General features: G+C 39.8%; 1 protein-coding gene across 1 annotated transcript in view; it reads left to right on the forward strand.

The window, feature by feature from the left end:
• Positions 1 to 13,125: 13,125 nt before the first annotated feature.
• CCDC158 (coiled-coil domain containing 158) overlaps positions 13,126 to 17,924 on the forward strand; it is a 78,560-nt gene continuing 73,761 nt past the window's right edge. Inside the window, exons 1-3 of the mRNA XM_075544172.1 lie at positions 13,126 to 13,262; positions 13,902 to 14,045; positions 15,213 to 15,427. Of these exons, the coding sequence (XP_075400287.1) occupies positions 13,976 to 14,045; positions 15,213 to 15,427 (285 nt within the window). The 5' untranslated portion in view covers positions 13,126 to 13,262; positions 13,902 to 13,975. The remainder of the gene's footprint in view (positions 13,263 to 13,901; positions 14,046 to 15,212; positions 15,428 to 17,924) is intronic.

A 17,924-nucleotide genomic window follows, 5' to 3' on the forward strand; every position in this document is an offset into this window, starting at 1 on the left:
TAAATACATATACTAGATCAGTGCCACTGACTTATTTTAAAGTATGTTTTATATAAAAGATAAGCCCCCAAAGAAGAGTTTTGTTGTTGTTGGCTTTTGCCATTATGTGTGTGTGTGTTTTAGGCATAATCAGGTTGAGAATTAACGTATGGATTAAACTTTATAAAAATAAACTTCAAATAATTAAATGCTTTTTTTGCAAGCAGTCTTAAAATGTTTTGTTTTCTTCTCTCCCACTCTCACAGGTATTAATAGAATAAGTGAAAATAACACAATCCAGAAATTAAGGTATCTCTCATCTTATTTCAACTTATATTTGAGAATTGTGAGCATACCAAATTGATACACTGGGGCACTAATTTATTTTAGAGTATCTGATAACTTGAACAAGATGAATGCCTAGGCTGATTTATGTAAAATATAAACAAGACATGGCTTTATCTCTTTGATTTCAAACTGTGATCAATGGAGGCTTCTGTATTCCATAGAATTATTTCATGAGCAGAGAAAATTTAAAGAAAACCTCCACTAAAAAAAAAACCTTTAAAATGCAACTGTACTCATTTAATAGGAAGGAAATTGAAGCTTAGAGATATGAAGTTTGTCATGGTCTCACTGCTAACCAATGTCAGAATTCAATTTCCTGAGCCTGAGTTCCATGCAGAATTCTGTTCTACTGTCACCCTATTTGAAGTATGATCTTAAATATCTTAATTCTATATTACATTATAAATAGGACCTGTGTTTACTCATTGCAGATTAAGTCTACTTGTTTCTTTTTTAGTAGGCTTATATGAAACATATCAATGCCTATCTTCTTTCCAGATAAATACCTATCTTATTTCAGTTACAATGGGAAATAAAAGAATCCATTGTTTAAATTATCTTTACGGTATTGTTATTGTTAATAGTCCTTAGTATGTGATACTATGGAGCCCTGCTGGCCTACTGGGTTCTGCGTTGGGCTGCTAAACACAAGCAGCTCAGCTCAAATCCAGATAGATGAAGCTATCTTTCCTCATAAAAATTTATAGGCCCTTGTCTTAAAACAAGTAGCCATCTAGGTGAGGGGTCAACTAAGTCTACATGATAGAAGCATACCTGCCTGTATGATCCAAGGATTGTAAATAAAAAGATTCAGATCTAAAGAAAGGACTGGTATCAGAGCTTAAATTATCAACACCTGGTTTGCAGAAGGCTAAGATGACATTGAAAGCCCCAAATCCATTTGCGGTGTCCCAACATGGATTAAAACTGGTGAATCCCCTCTGACCCTGGTCGACGGGTGTGAACAGCATTGCTCTCAGACAGAGAGCACTGTAAACTTGACTGTGGCAGATGTATTTTGGCTAAAATGTAGTACCTTATCATATGACTCATTGATACCTTTTTGATTCATTTTAAAGTTGTTTCAGTTTTTAATATTTTCTGCTTTTTATTGAAAATGTTCAGGTATTTTAGTCATCGTTGCAGTTTGGGTTTTTTGTTTTTATTTCTTCCTGTGTTTTGTGTGATTTTCTTTTTTTCTTGTTTTTAAAATCATTTTATTGGGGGTTCTTACATATATTATAACAATCCAGGGAACCAGTTACAAGGATCTACATGTGACCTCCTCCCTGGGGGACGGACAACGGAAAAGGGGGTGAAGGGAGATGTCGGACAGGGCAAGATATGACAAAACAATAATTTATAAATTATCAAGGGCTCATGAGGGAGGATTGAGGAGCGGGGAGGGAGGGGAAAAAAAAGAGGACCTGATGCCAAGGGCTTAAGAGGAGAACAGATGCTTTGAAAATGATGAGGGCAATGAATGTACAGATGTGCTTTACACAATGGATGTATGTATGGATTATGATAAGAGTTGTATGAAAAAAAGAGTTGTATGAGCCCCTAATAAAACGTTAAAAAATAACAATCTATAACTCAATTATATCAAGCAACCTTGTACAGATGTTGCTATCATTTTTTTTATTAAATACTTTTACTGGGGACTCAGATTTCTTATCACAATCCATACATTCATCCACTGCGCCAAGCACATTTGTACATATGCACCATCATTTTTAAATCTACTTGAGCCCTGGTATCAGCTCCTCATTTTCCCCCTCCCTCATGAACCCTTGATAAGTTATAAATTATTATTTTCATATCTTACATCATCCTTTATCCACTTTTCTATTTTTCATCCCCCTATAGGGGGTTATATGTTGAACTTTGTGATCGATTCCAGCTTTCTCCCCCCATTTTTCCCTTATCCTCCTGGTATCTCTATTCTCACTGTTGGAACTGAGGGGTTTATCTATCCTGGATTCCCTGTGTTGTGGGCTCTTATCTGTAGCAGTGTGCATGTTCTGGTCTAATTCAATTTGTGAGGTAGAATTGAGATCATGATAGAGAGGGAGAGGAAGCATTAAAGACGTAGAGGAAAGTTGTGTTTCAAAGATGCTATACTGTACTGTGACTGGCTCATCTCTTCCTTGTGACCCTTCTGTGAGGGGATGTCCAGTTGTCTAGAGATGGGCTTTGAGTCTCTGCTCCTCTCCCTCCACCACCCCACCCATTCACATTGGTCTGATTTTGTTCTGGGTCTTACTTAGATGCCTGATACCTTATCCATTGGCACCTCATGATCACACAGGCTGGTGTGCTTCTTCCATGTGGGCTTTGTTGCTCCTCAACTCGATGGCCACTTGTTTATCTTAAGTCTTTAAGACCCTAGACTCTATATCTTTTGATACCCGGGCACCATCTGCTTTCTTCACATTTGCTTTGTCTTCAGCGATCTTGTCGGGAAGGTGAGTATCACAGAATGCTGGATTATTAGAACAAAGTGTTCTTGTGTTAGGCAGTACTTGAGTTGAGGCCGAATATCCATCTGCCACCTTAAGTCTTAACATATAGCTATAAGTACATAGACCTATTTCCCTCTCGCAATATATAAATATACTTACATATGTACATGCTTCTATTTAGACCTCTATAAATATCCTTTGCTTTCTGCTTCTGTCTTCTATTTCCTTTAATTTCCTCTTCTCCCACCATCATGTTTGGCCTTCATTTGGGTAGTAATTCCTCACTGTTATCTCACCCTTGATTAAGCCCCACTAGGCATCCTATGCCCTTCTCTCCATTGATTTTGTTGTTCCCTTGTCCCAGGGTTGGTTGCCCATGTGCCCTTCCTTTCTCCCACCTCTCCTACTCCTGTATCCCCCCTGAAACCATTGGTTCCGTTGTTTTCTTCTCCAAATATCTAGATAGACATGAGCCAAACAAAACAAGGAAGACAAAACCAAGAAAATAAAACAAAATAAAAACATCAAAAAGAAAGCCAATGACAAAAGAGGAAAAGCCTATAAATAGTTCCCGGGGTTTTTATTTTACTTTAGGAGTGTTTTCCAGTTGAGTCTGATGGGGTACTCCACCTTGTCTCCAAAGTCTATTTTTGGTATTCCCCGGGAATTTCATCTCTGTGTTCCCCTTGCTGCTCTGTCGCATGCCCTTAGTGTTTCGCCCCAGTGTGGTGGGGTCAGATTGGGCACAATTCCCGCATTGCCTCTCCAGTGTTGTCCCCTTAGCGCTATGGTTCAGTGAGGGACGTCATGTCACGTGGTGGGGCCAGTCCTATAGTCCTCTCTGCATTGTCTGCTCTGAGCAGGAATATCGTCCTTGGGGCTTGGTGGGCCAGGATGTGTTCCCCTCATTCTCCATCCCTCTTCATTTTGCCTCTGTGCTCTAATCAGATGTGCCCCTCTCCCCAAGCTGTAGCTTCAGTGCTGTCCTCTGAAGTGCATTCTTCTGGTGGGAGGGACGTGTCCACATAGTTGGTATTGGGGCTGGCCCCACAGAGCTCTCTTTTGGTTCCCTGGTACATGCCTGTATGTTTTATTCAAGTCTTGATTGAAGCCTGGTCTCTCTTTCCCTCTCCTGTGGAGATATAAACAATACTTTCCCCTTGGTGGGTTAGTGCCCTACTCCCCACCTACCCATGTCTCTCTCTTTTTTTCTCTTTCCTCCTCCTCTTTAGTTGGCTGCCGTATGTATCCCTGGATTGGGTTTGGCCCCTGCCATAGTACCTGGACCTCATCCCAGGAATGTATGTAATACAGTAGCTTTTCCCCTGTCCCCCATTTTTAAGCTTCTCCCAGTGGACTCATAGTGTACTTGTCCTTTTGTGCTTGGCTTACTTCACTTAGGATAATTTCCTCCAGGTCTTCCATGTGGCAATGTGCTCATGTGCTCATCGCTGCTTTTAGGGATGCTTAGTACTCTGTTATATGTATGTACCAGTTTTTTGATCCATTCATCTGTTGATGGAAATTTGGGTTGTTTCCAACTCCTTGAGATTGTGAACTGTGTCGCGGTGAACATTAGAGCACAGATGTCTGGCCTTTTGTTTCTTGCCTCTTCTGGGTATATGCCCAGTAGGAGGATTGCTGGGTCAATTTCTATCTGTTTTAGATATCGCCAAATTGATTTCCATAATGGCTGTACAAACCTACAGGCCTACCAGCAGTGGACGAGAGTTCCTATCTCACCACAGCTCCTCCAACACTTGCTACTTTCTGATTTTTTGAATTGGGCTATCTTTGAGGTATCTCAAAGATACAACTATGGTATCTCACAGTTGTTTTAATTTGCATTTTTCTTATGGTTAATGATCAGGAGCATTTTCTGATATGTTTATTGGCCATTTGGATTTCTTCCCTTCTGAGATTTCTGTTCGGTCCTTTGCCCACCTCTTCCGTGGACAATTAGTTTTTTTCTTTTAGTAAGCTTGCAAAGTATTGTAGATTTTAGCAATAAGGCCTTTGTCTGATGTGTCATTGCTAAAGAGGTTTTCCCAGTACGTGGGCTTTCTTATTACTTTCTTGGTGAGTTCTTTCAATGTGCACAGGTGTTTTATCTTCAGTATATCCCACTTGTCAATTTGTGACTCCTCTATGTTTGTATCTTTCCCTATTTCCAATAGCCTATGTATTCCCTCTGCCAAAGTTCTCAGGTTTGTCCCAATTCCCTCATTAATGGTCCTAATAGTTTGTGGTTGTCTGATTTTCTGTATATGAAATCCAGGCTAGGTGGAGCTATAGAGATAGTAACTGGACTGATAATTGCCTAGGGGAGGTTGGGGGAAACGGGAAGCTAACAACAATGAGCAGGAGAAAAATGTTCTGAAACTGATTGTGGTGATGGTTGCATGGATCTTCTTGATAGGGTGGAACAATTACGTAATCTGTGAAGTACATGCCAATAAAACTTTTTTAAAAAGATTAACAGCTTTGCAAACCCTAGGAAGCAGTTGTACTTTGTTCTGCAGGGTCGCTGTGCTGTGAGCCAGATGGCAGTTGATCCGATTGCACTGGGTGAGTGGGATGTAGGACTTTACATGTAGATTGAGGCGGGTTTAAGGCCGACACATGTGTTATTTTCATTAACCCTTATTCTTTTGAAGTAGATCCTTTTTATCTCCATTTTCAGACTTAGCAGAAGTTAAATCTTGTTCCCCAGGTCGCCTAGCTCAGTAAATCACAGAGCTAGGATTTGAACCCTCCCAGTCAATGTCAACATCTGAGGGAAAACGAGACTGGGGAAACAAACACTAAGAGTGAAGTAAGTTAGTAGGCAATTAATAATAACGCAGGCAGTCGTGTGTTGGTCAACATTGATTCTTCTCAGTGCGCTTCTAAAACGGTTCCTACCTCGATCTTTTATTTTTGGATTCAGGCTGGGCTATCTCAGGATCCCCTAAGAAAACTTACTACCTGCAGACCGATCATAGAAGCGTATGGATCAGTCCTATAAAACCCCCTGCTCAGCTCTCTGTGCAAGGCATGATGGTTCCGTGTCCTAAAGGCTTGCGTCACTAATTGATGAAACTAGGAATCTAAATAATATACATTATAAATCATTGCACTTAATTAAAATAGGGCATGGATTGTAACTCAACTTATTAGACAGAAAAGCTCAGTCATTCGTACTACCATGGTCATTAAGTCCATGAGTGACAATGAAAAAAATCAGAGTGGGAACTGTTCATATTAGGAAAGGTACAGACACTGACCTGCCAGGCCCTTTTGCAATCTAAAGAGGGGTGAGAACCCAAGAGGAACAGAAAGACCCTTTCACTTAACCTCAGAAGAGAAGCCTGGGGAACTGCCTCTGAGATGACAGCCAAGAAAACCCATGGAGCACTTTCACTCCACAGCACTTGGGTCGCCTTGAGTGGGGAGCGACTTTAGCAACAACAAAAGAGTCACTGCCATTGAGTCTATTTCAACTTGCAGTCACCCCATAGGACGGGGTTTCCAAGACTGTAACCCTTCACTGGAAGAGGGAGCCGGATGCTGGCTTCTCTCAGAGCAGCTGATGGTCCCAAACTGCTGACATAACCCTCACCCTAACCCACTATGTCCCCAGGGGTCTTCATAGCTTAACTACATCACAACAAAGTCCCTGGGAAGAACATGTGGTTAAGTGCTTAACAACTAACCCCTAGATCCTTGGTTTGAGCCCCCCCAAGGCACCACCCACCTGTCAGTCTGCCTGCAACAGCAGACCACACCACCATGAGTTAGATGACTCCACAGCAGCGGAGAACCACAAAGCCCAACTGTTTTCCTCCAAGGGCCCTCTTACTGTATTCTTCCGTGTCTGCAGCTCTCTATTCAAATAAGAAGCACAGAGTATTTACCTAGTTCTTAAGTTCTTGTCAGAAATTCAAGGCTCCTTTCAATAGGAACCTGCTTATAATTTTAAATCAGGCAGAAGTTGTTCATAATAAATCGCAGGCATGCCAGAATAAGGACAGGAGCTCATTCATCCTTGTACTTTCCTCAGAGATTTAAGGCAAGCACAAACACATAGGTTCTTGTTCAGATGGCCAACTCAGCAATTTTATGTTTTACTGAGGGAAAAAGTAGCACTGTTCCTCACAAGTCCTTAATAATCTAATAAGCTTTATGCCAGAAAACAGCAATATTTAAATCTTATAGTGCCACAAAGGTAAAAAGAAGTTGAATGATTTGACCAAATTGAGCATATGATCTGTCTCAACTAGTCAAAGTTTGAATTGTAAACACTTTTTTGTTTCTTGTTTAATGAGTGTTTTACTTTAAGGTACATACAATTACTAGCAACATTGGTAAATAGAAATACTAAGTATCTTTACAAATAAAGAGTTGTTTTAAGATTCTTAATGTAAATAAAAACATTTAAAAAACCTATGCTGTTGTCTTTAAACTGCTACTTTTCTTTTTAAAACAGTTTTATTGACATATAATTTGCATATCATACTATTCAATAGTTGTCATATCAATAGTTGTACAAGCACCGACAAAGCACAACATTTCTCTAGTTCTTTAATGCTTCCTCCCCCACACTATCATGACCCCACTTCTACCTTATAAATCCAGTTAGACCGGAGCATGTACACTGTACAGATGAAAGCTCTGGACATTCGGAATCCAGGACAGATAGCCCCCTCCGGAACAGTAAGGGGAAAAGCAATACCAGGAGGTAGGGGGAAGGTGGAGGAAGAAAGGAACCAACATATGTTGTATGATCAACATACAACACCCCCTTCCCCTAACAGGGGGATGAACAACAGAAATGTGGGTGAAGGGAGACAGCTAATGGTGTAAGATATGAAAGTAATAATTTATAATTTATCAAGGGTTCATGAAGGTGGGAGGATAGGGGAAGGAGGGAAAAAACAGGAGCTGATACCAAGGGCTCAACTAGAAAAGAGAATGTTTTGAAAATGATGGTGGCAACATATGTACAAATGGGCTTGATACAATTGATGTAAGGATTATTATAAGAGCTTTAAGGGCCTCCAGTAGAATTCATATTTTAAAACGTTGTACAATCATTACCACAGCCAATTTTAGAACATTTTCTTCTTTCTTGTACACCTTGTTATTAACTCCCATTTCTCCCCAGTCTCCCCTGCCATCTATATCCCCAAAGAAACCATTAATCCTGTTATGGTCTCTATATTTTTATATTTCTTTATATCTACATACTTTAAATCTCTATAGGTTTACCTATAAACTAATTTTCTAAGGAAACAGATTTCCTTCTGAAAGGCTTTCTCCTCACTAGCCTATTGCCATTCATTGGATATGAATTAATGAACTTATCACATCCATAATCTTATACCAAAGTCAGCAATGTAGTTTTCATATCAGAATATTCCTAAATCAGACCTTCCTGTCTTCTTTTCTCCATTCCCCAGTGCCTGATTCCAGTTCTGCTTACCTGGCTCTTAGCTTGTTTCCTGCTTAATAAGGAAGATCTGGGGGATCAGGCAGAGTAGATTACTGTATGATTCCCTAATGCCATGGCTTGATCCTACCTGTCCGATTCATTGCTTCATTCTACCTTCATACATTGATCTACTTGTGATTTATGATATTAACATTTCCCAGTCATCTGAATGTCCTTCGTGTCTTTCATCCTCCTGAAGAATCCTGAAGGCGCATTTTTCATTTGTAAGTCAAAATTATACAACAGATAGTCATGCTGAAGCTTGCTTAATTGAGCGTCTTTTTCAAATCGCCACCTCTTCTATTTGGAACATTAAAATTGCCTAGCAATCTTGACTAACATTCCATCTGTTATCATTCTTTATGGAATGTTTCTGTACCTACTGCTTATTTCCTACAAAGGATAGCGTGAAACATTAAGGTCGAATTTGGTTGCTTTCTGACAGATTGGCACCTTTATAATCAAAAGAAAAAAACTGTGAGTGAAATACAAATGAGTTCTAGTCTGCAAAACTTCAGTGTAGCTAACAACTTTCTTTTTCTTCAGATGCTTAACACTGAATGCTTAGTATCCATTTTCTTCCCATTATTTTGATAGCCCTACCTATATCTATTTTTTAAAAGAATTAGGATTTTATTAGTTAGATGTATTTTTCTCCTTTCTACGTTATTAATTTTAGCTTTTATCTGTAGTAATTCCTATCAAGTGCTTTCTTTTGGTTTACTTTTTTCTGTCATTTTCTTTTACTTTTTTCTCGCATCTACTGGAACTTCAATTGACTTATTTTTCTCTTTCTATTGTTTTCCAGGTATTCCACAGATTCTGACATAACGTGTTTTCATTGTTGTTTTCCAGAAGTTCTTGACTTTGTCCGAGAGAAACCTTTGTCACATGAGAGTTGTTTAATAGCAGAGCTGTTCATTTCCAAGTGAAAGTCTTTTGTTTTGGGAATTCACCTTTAATGGCTAGTTTGATTTCATTATGACTAGATGGGGTTGCTTATAACATTTCTACTTTATGGAACCTACTGAATTTTTTAATTTGTGCCCTAGAATATGACTGATCTTTGTGAATGTTTCATGCGCACTAGAAAGGAATGGGTGTCCTCTGTTAACAAAGAGTAGTACTTCTCATCCAAAAGTTCTATCTTGGTGAGTTTTTCATCTCAATCTTTTTGTCTTTACCCATTCTTTGTCCATTTGGCCTGTTGCCACTGAGGTAAGTTGGTAAATAGGTAAGTAGAGAGGTATATTGATAGGTTAGATAGGCAGGCCAGCAAGAAAGAAAGAGGAGGAGGGAGGGACAGAGAGAGAGAGGGAGGCTGTGGAGTCAAGTCTGGCTCATGGTCTTATGAACAGCCAAACAAAAGTTGCCCTGTTCTGTCATTCTCACAATCACAGCATGCTGAGCCTATCATTGCAGTTGTGTCCATCTGTCACACTCAGGGTCTCCCTTGGCCTTGCTAGCCGTCTACTTCACCAAACACGATGTCTTCCTCTTGTGCCTAATCTCTCCTCACGGTGTATCCAAAGCAAGTAAGCCAAACAACACTTCCTTACAGGTTTTCTTAGGAGGTTTTCAGTGGCTAATTTCCATCAGCAGATCTCTAGGACGTTCTTCCTCGTCTCTCGGAGTCGGGAAGAGCTGCTGAAGCCTGTCCACCATGGGTGACCCTGATGGTGTGGAAAAGCCCCATTGCTATGAAGTCAGTCTGACTCAGTGAATCTGTAAGAGCTGTTGTTGGCGGTTCCAACCCATAGTCACCTTCTATACAGCAGAAGGAAACACTGCCTGGTCCTGCGCCATCTTCACAGTTACTCCTATGTTTGAGCCCCTTGTTGCAGCCACTGTAGAGCTACTGCTCAGATTGACAACAAAGGGTTTTCATTGTCTACAGCCTGACCCAACCCATGGTATTTTCAGTTTCCTCGTATGCATGCGAAAGTGGGACACTGAATAAGGAAGTCTGAAGAATTTATGTATCATATATACCTATGTATAAGCTGAGTTTCTCAGCACATTTGTAATGCAGTTTTTGTGGTAAAATTAGGTGCCTTAGCTGATACTTGGGTTGGCTTATACTCGCGTATATACGGTATTTGAATTATATTACTGGCAAAGAATATTGACAGTATCATGGATTGCCAAAAGAACAAACAAATCAGTCCTGGGCGAAGTACAGCCAAAATGTTCCTTGGAAGCAAGGATGACAACACTTCATCTCTTGTGCTTTGAACATGTTATCAGGAGAGACCAGGCCCTGGAGAAGAACATCTGGCTTGATAAAGTTGAAGATCAGCAAAAAGGAGGAAGACCGTCAACAAGATGAATTGACACTGGCTGCAACAATGGGCTCCAAATTAACAACAATTGTAAAGCTGACGCAGGCCCCAGCAGTGTTAACTTGTGCCGTGGGTAGTCAGAACCAGCAGAAGCAGACAGCATTCTCTGTCCTGGGGAGCAGCTGGTGGGCTCTAACCGCCGAACTGGTGATTAGCCACTGAGTGATTAACCACTCACCGGCCATCAGGAGTCCTTGCAGCAGCCTGCAAGCCACCCTAATACAACCAACTGGCTGATGGGTGATGGTTCATACTGCAGGTGGTCCAGTAAAGTCTTTCATTACCACTGTTTCTAAGGTATGTGAGCGGTGCAAATGGCTTGTGTTTGGCTACTAACTAAACGATTGGCAGTGCGAAACCACCCTCGGGCTCTGCAGAAGAAAAACCTGGCAATCTGCATCTGTAAAGATTGCCTCCAAGCACAGCCATGGACACCAGTTCTTGTCCTGAGGGCAGTGAGTTTGTTTTTAGGGGAGATGAGCACATTTCTAGTGCTAGTTGCATGTCCTGCAATTGTTGTGAAATGCAAGTAGTTGCTGTGTTATTTGAAACATAGAGCTGCCATATCTTGGGTTTTGTGGGAATGTGGCTTTTCATATAAAGTACCTTTTATATTATGTATAATTTTATATAACTATATATTTTTTGTTTGAAATCTACTTTGTTTGAGATCAGGATTTTGATCCTGGCTTCCTTATTGTTTTCATTTGCCTGCTAAACCTTTGTCCATTCTTTTATTTTTAGCTCTTCAGGCATTGCAGTTGAGTTACATTTAATAAGCCAATTTGAAAATATTTTCCTTTGGATAGGCAAAATCCTGATATATAGGGATAAGGCTATTCCTGCTTAGCAACATGACTGTTAGATTTGATTGATTTGAATTGTGTTACATTCTCGTATGAAGGGCCTTCAAAAAGTTCATGGAAACATTCCATTATCTTCTCAGTCCATTTTCTGTGAACTTTTTGAAGCCCCCTTGAATTGTGCTTATTTGATGTGTCCTTCTTACTTTATCTCTGTAAAGTTTTCTTTCTTTTTTTTTTTTTTGCATTTAGAAAGGTTACTTTTAGCAGTTACTATATATACATGAGTATAAGCCAAACTAAATATCAGCCGAGGCACCTAATTTTACCACAAAAGTGTGTAAAAATGTGCTGAAAAACTCAACTTATACACAAGTATATACGGTACATTTGTTTTGATACTTAATACAATACACCTTCAAATCCATTTTTCTTCTTTAATATTTTACTTTTAGCCACTGAGGTTCCTAGCTTGAAAGTACCTTCGCTGTGCAGTTTCTTCTATGAATGGTGATGAGAAGGCTTAGGATGCCTTTTTTTGTCCATTTTTAGTGATGTTCTTTAGCTGCTCCAAAGTACCCTTCTAACAAGGAGTGGCCTTCTACTTTGCCCCTTTTCTCTTGCCTTCTTATTTTTAGTGACATTCTTCCTACTGTGTCCCAACGTGTAATGATACATTCCTCTCCAAGGACATTGCCCTATCCTTGTTGTAGTCTCACCTTTACATTTCAATCCTTAACTCTTCCCTCGCAGTCCTTTTCAGAACAGTGCTAACCTTCTTCCTCCTTTCTTTTTTTAAAAAAGAACAGATTTCACTTTGACCAAGAAATGGAAGCACTGCAATCTATTCTTGTGGGTTTTGTCATTTAGGCTTCAATGAAGGTGATCTGTTGTGTGTCTTTTTCCTCCATTTCATTCCAGTTTTATTTGTCTTCATGTTTGTCTTGGGTAGAGGCAGAGTGGAGCGAGGCTAACGTAGCAGGGGATGGGGCATTTTTTCAAAACACGATTAATTCACATTTTCTGGCCTTTAGCAGTAGTAGTTTATAGCAAATGTGGCTGGCTTCTAGCTAACCTGGTAATTTGTAAATAGTTTTCTGTTTGAGTGCGCCCTCTTCTGGGCAGTTATTTTTATTATAGTTCAGGGTATTGGGGGCTTGATATATATTTTGTTTGTTGGTGTTGGTCCATTTCCATATACTGCCATGTGTCTAGGGGGACACCTCTTCTCTCCACATCGGATTCTCCCCTTGATGCACTGCTCCTTGTGGCCCCACACACTTTCATACCCAGGCCTGTAGACTTATCACACTCCTTTCATTTTGTATTTTAAATCATTTTATTGGGAGCTTATATAGCTCTTATCACAACCCATACATACATACATTGTGCTGAGCACATTTGTACCTTTGTTGCCATCATCATTTTCAAAACATTTTCTTTCTGCTTGAGCCCTTGGTATAAACTCCTCCATTTTCTCTCTCCCTCTTCCTCCCCCACTCATGAACCCTTGATAATTGATAAATTATTACCTTTTAGACTCTCACACTCTAACCTCTGTGTAGTACCAGGGCTTGTCTACGCTTCCTCTCTACCCTCCCGTTTTGCACAGCCACCGACTTGAGCAGTGGTCCTTAGACTGTGGGAACTTTTTTCGGGGAAACATTTCCCTCTATTTACAAATAGCTTTCTCTGTCTTCTAGTAACACAGAAGATATGGGGCCTATGTGCTTCTAATGGTTCTAATTGATTTTGTGGCTGTTTGGGACCTTGAAGGAGACCTGGTGGCGTAGCTCCTCGAACCCCCCAGAACTCTGTGGAAGAAAGATGGGACTTTGGAAAGATTCACCTTGTAAGCCCTAGGGAGCGATTCTAGTCTGCCCGATAGGGGGAAGTGGAGAGGGGAGATTTGATGTCAGACTATCTCCATTGTTCTTCAAATTCATATGATTACTCCATCTTAATGTAAAATTATGAGTATTATTTGATAACAAAGAAGGTTTTCAACCTTTACTAATGGTTTTTTATTTGCTGGTTAATGATTATTGCAAAGATGATATTGCCTTTCATTATGTGACAGTGTAGCCTATGAGAGAGAATTTTCCCCCAAAATGAACTCACTACTCTCAGGTCGATTCCAGCTGTAAAGCAACCTGATAGCTCTGCCCAGTGTGCCCAAGACTGTGACTCTTTAGGGGAGTGGAAGGCCTCAGCCCCAAATCTGAGCACTCATTACCATAGTAATGAGAATAATAGATTTCCATTTCCTGGTTGTCTTTTCTAAGTTACTTGACCAATAATATCACCAATTCTGACAATAAGATTCTATTAACTTTTAAATTTTGTTTAATAAAACATTTCTATGTAAATATTTCCCTATGGAAAGATTATTATGAAATTTTGAATGTTAGTCAAATCAGTTCCTTTTCTTTTATTAATTTAAAAAATGTATTAATGATTAATCAAGATTATAAATCCCTGTCTTCCATAGATAAGAAGTAAAAGAACTATACCGGGACGCATTCTCATTTTCAAGATCTCAAAGAAGAGGTAGCAATATTTAATATGGAACAAAAACCTTGTGAAACACATAATGAAGATCTTTTTTCAAGTAGTGGTATCGCATCCAACGGAGGTATGTAGTCTATTTAAAACAAAATGGTGAAAATATTAGAATTAAGTGGTCCTTATATTATTCAGGCAAGCTATTGCCTTTCAAGATGTTTTATTTTTAATTGTACAATGCACAATGAGCCCATGGTCTTAGTCTTAATCTTTTTTTAAAAACAGCTTATCTATTTTTTAGCTTATGTTTTAGGTTATCCATTTTAGTTTAAAAAATTGTTTCACTTTTGAGGTACTTCAGCTTTAACATGTTTCATGTTTCCCTAATGCCTTCTCTTCCTGTTTCTTCTTGGTCCACCCAGTCAGCTAAGCCATTTTGACTTCCCTTCCTACCCTTCACGTCCAGCCAGTACCTAAACTTCTATCAGAAATGTACCCTGGATCAATTTTTCTCTCTCCATCCCTGTTACTCCGACCCTAGTTCAGGCCCTCGTCACCTCTGAAGAATTACTTCACAGGGAGTGAGGAGGGAGGGGGGAAAGTGGGGAGCTGATACCAAGGGCTCAAGCAGAAAGCAAATGTTTTGAGAGTGATGATGGCAACAAATGTACAAATGTGCTTGACACAATGGATGGATGGATGGATTGTGATAAGAATTGTATGAGCCCCCAATAAGATGATTTTAAAAAAATAATCACTTCACAAGGGAAAAGGTGGGGCAGACAGAAACAACTCTAGGTTCAATCGGCAGGTAGAATTTAATGCAGAGAATTGGTTACATAGGTATTAAGAAAGCTGAGAAGCCTGAGACAGCCTAGAGATGAGCACCTGCAGGCATCTGCTACCATCCTTTGAGCTACAACCCTGGGAGCTAGAGCCACAGGGGGAGCGTAGGCCACAAAGGTGAGAGTGCTACTGCCAGCAGATGATTGGAGGCAGAGTAAGAGGAAGCATTGCCATGTTGTCTCCCTCCGCCAGCCTGCGAGATTCTCACTTGTGTCTAATTCAAAACCCATTCCGCTCACATCCACTTTGGCTAACCTCCCTAGCCCCATAGTCTTCCCCTCCATCCTACTCTTTCGCACAGCTCTGACCACCTGTCCTTTCACTTCGCTCTTTCCTCCTGGGACTCTGAGTTTTTATGCATCTAATACGGGAGCCTCTAATATACTGTTTTTAATAAAAGCATTTTATGGACAAGTTAATGAGTGAATTATGGAATTCTTTTAACATTTAGGTTCAAGTCCATTTTTTATGTCATCTATTCGAGGTACAATAATTGAAAACACATCTTCAACTGGGACTTTGACACAAATTCCTTTTTTCCCTAAATATGAAGTAGAACTTGATTCTCATAGAAAAATCATCTCATTCCCTGGAAAGGAACACATCGAACGTGTTTTAGAAGAATATTCACAACAAGTCAAAGATTTGCAGAGAAAATTAAATGAAGTAAGTTGCATTTTTGTTTTCTAAAACACCAGCATATGGTCTTTTGGGGAGGGAAAAAGGTGAAGCACATTACCTTGGAGTAACTTCCTGAGTGGGGGGAGGGTATATATTAAAATGTACATTATATTTAAATATGTGTATATTTAATATATAATTTATATATAATATATATTAAATTTATTAAATCAGACCTAATTCTTCTATTGTATTATTAAAAATAGAATTGATATTAAGTCTACATAAAGGGGTACCCAAGAAAAACCCCTGAATTATTTTTTTCCCAAAGCTAAGTATTTAAATTTTTTTTTTACACAACAACCGTATCACCTTTAAAGTACTCTCCATTACACTTAATACATTTGTCAAGATTACGATTCCATCCTTGGAAATATTTTTCAAATCTATCTGTTAGATGGCTGACAGCACCTCCCTCATTTTATTCTTCACCTCGTCTACCTGGACAAATCACTGTCCTTTCATGTCCCTCTTCATTCAAAAAAAGTCTAACCAGAAACAAAAATGTGTAATGGAAAGAGGTCAGGTGAGTCAATGTGGGGCAAGAGAGGCATACTGTTTTTTGCCAGACACTGGCACACTGAGATGGCTGCGTGAGCAGGTGCATTGTCACACTGGCAAAACCAGTCGCCCATCTGTCACCAATCAGGCCTTTTTTGTCACAGACTATTACTCAGTCTTTCAGAACCTCTCAATAGAATGCTTGATAAACAGTTTGACCTGGTGGAACGAAGTCCAAATGCACTGTCCCCTCATATCAAAAAACCAAATGAGCATTGTCTTGATCTTTGATTTCATTTAATGAGCTTTATTTGGGGGAGGTGACATTGGCATCTTCCAATGGCTTGATTGAGAATATCATCATGTCTCATGACCAGCAATGACCTTGGAAAAAAGTCTGGGTCACTTCAGAGTTGTTCTTTCAAAGCACAGCATGTTTCCACTCGACACTCTTTTTTCTGGTCAGTCAGAACGCGACATTAAAATTCACTGAACTGAGCTCCAGGATAGTCCAGATAACTTCCCCATCTCTTCAATGGTCTGTGGTTGGTCTTCCAGTACAGGTGCATGAATTTTGTTAACATTTTTATCCATTCGGGGAGTTGACAGTTGTCTGGAACGAGGTTTGTCATCAATCAACATTTCACCTTTTTTGACATAAGAAAACCACTCCTACACTTGAGTTTTTCCCATAGCGCTGTCCTTGTAAGCTGTGTTTAACATCACAACAGTTTCTGTGGCATTTTTCCCGAGCAGGAAACAAAATTTCACAGTTACACATTGTTCTCTGAAATCGACCATCACAAAAAACAAAGTTTAAGCAAACTGCTTTTATGAAAAAATTCACTGTGACCTGAGAACCTTCCCAGGTGATGCCACTGGGTGTACCAATACGAAAGCTCTGCCCAGAGGAGCTTTTTTCTATTTTTTGGTACCCCCTCATATACCTATTTCCTACTGTTAGTAATAATTAATAAAGCCTTGGTTTCCTAGTGTTATTTTAATAAAGCCTCCAGATGTTATAATTCATAATTTAACCTACATTTTCATTATGGTATTGCTAAATAATATTTGAAAGTACCATGGACTGCCAGAAGAACAAACAAATCTGTCTTGGAGGATGTATAGCCAGAATGCTCCTTAAAAGTGAAGATGGCAAGACTTTAACTGCCTTACTTTGTACATGTTATCAACAGAGACCAATTCTTGGAAAAAAGGATATCATGCTTAGTAAAGTAAAGGGTCAGTGAAAAAAAGAGTAAGACCTTCAACCAAATGGATTGACCCAGTGGGTACAGCAGTGGGCTGAAATATAACAGCACTGTGAGAATGGCACATGACCAGGCAGTGTCCTGTCCTGATGTACATCGCTGGATAGATCACTATGAGTTAGAGCCAAGTCAAGAACACTCAACAGCAACAAATCCCCCAAAAAGGAAATCCCTCAACAGGATGGATTGACCCTTGCAACAGTGGGTGGACTAAACCATAACAGTTGTGAAGCTGGCTCAGCACTGGGCAGTGTTTTATTCTGTTATACACAGGGTGACTAACTCAACATCACCTAACCACAATTTTTAGCATAGACCTTTGATGTAACAGACGTTTACTAGGTCTGATTATATAAGGATAAATAAGACCTGGTCTCATCTATGTATACATTTATGATTTTATGGATGGGGTATTTAAAATAAGAACGAATGGTGACAGTGTGATCTATGCAACAGAATTGGTAGAATGCAAGATGTGAATGCAACATACTGATATGAAGCAGGGAACCAGTAGAGAGGTCTGAGGGGCTGGCCCCAGTCTCAACGAGGTGGAGAGCCCCCTCTTCCCCCAGAAGAATTTACTTCAGAGGACAGCACTGATGCTATAGCTCAGGGAGAGGGACATGACTGATAAGAGTACACGGGAACAAATAAAGTGGGAAGAAGAGAGAGCGGAGCATGTCCTGGCCCACCAAGCCTTGATGATATCC

Source organism: Tenrec ecaudatus, chromosome 3 (genome assembly GCF_050624435.1).
Source record: "Tenrec ecaudatus isolate mTenEca1 chromosome 3, mTenEca1.hap1, whole genome shotgun sequence".
NCBI lineage: Eukaryota > Metazoa > Chordata > Mammalia > Afrosoricida > Tenrecidae > Tenrec > Tenrec ecaudatus.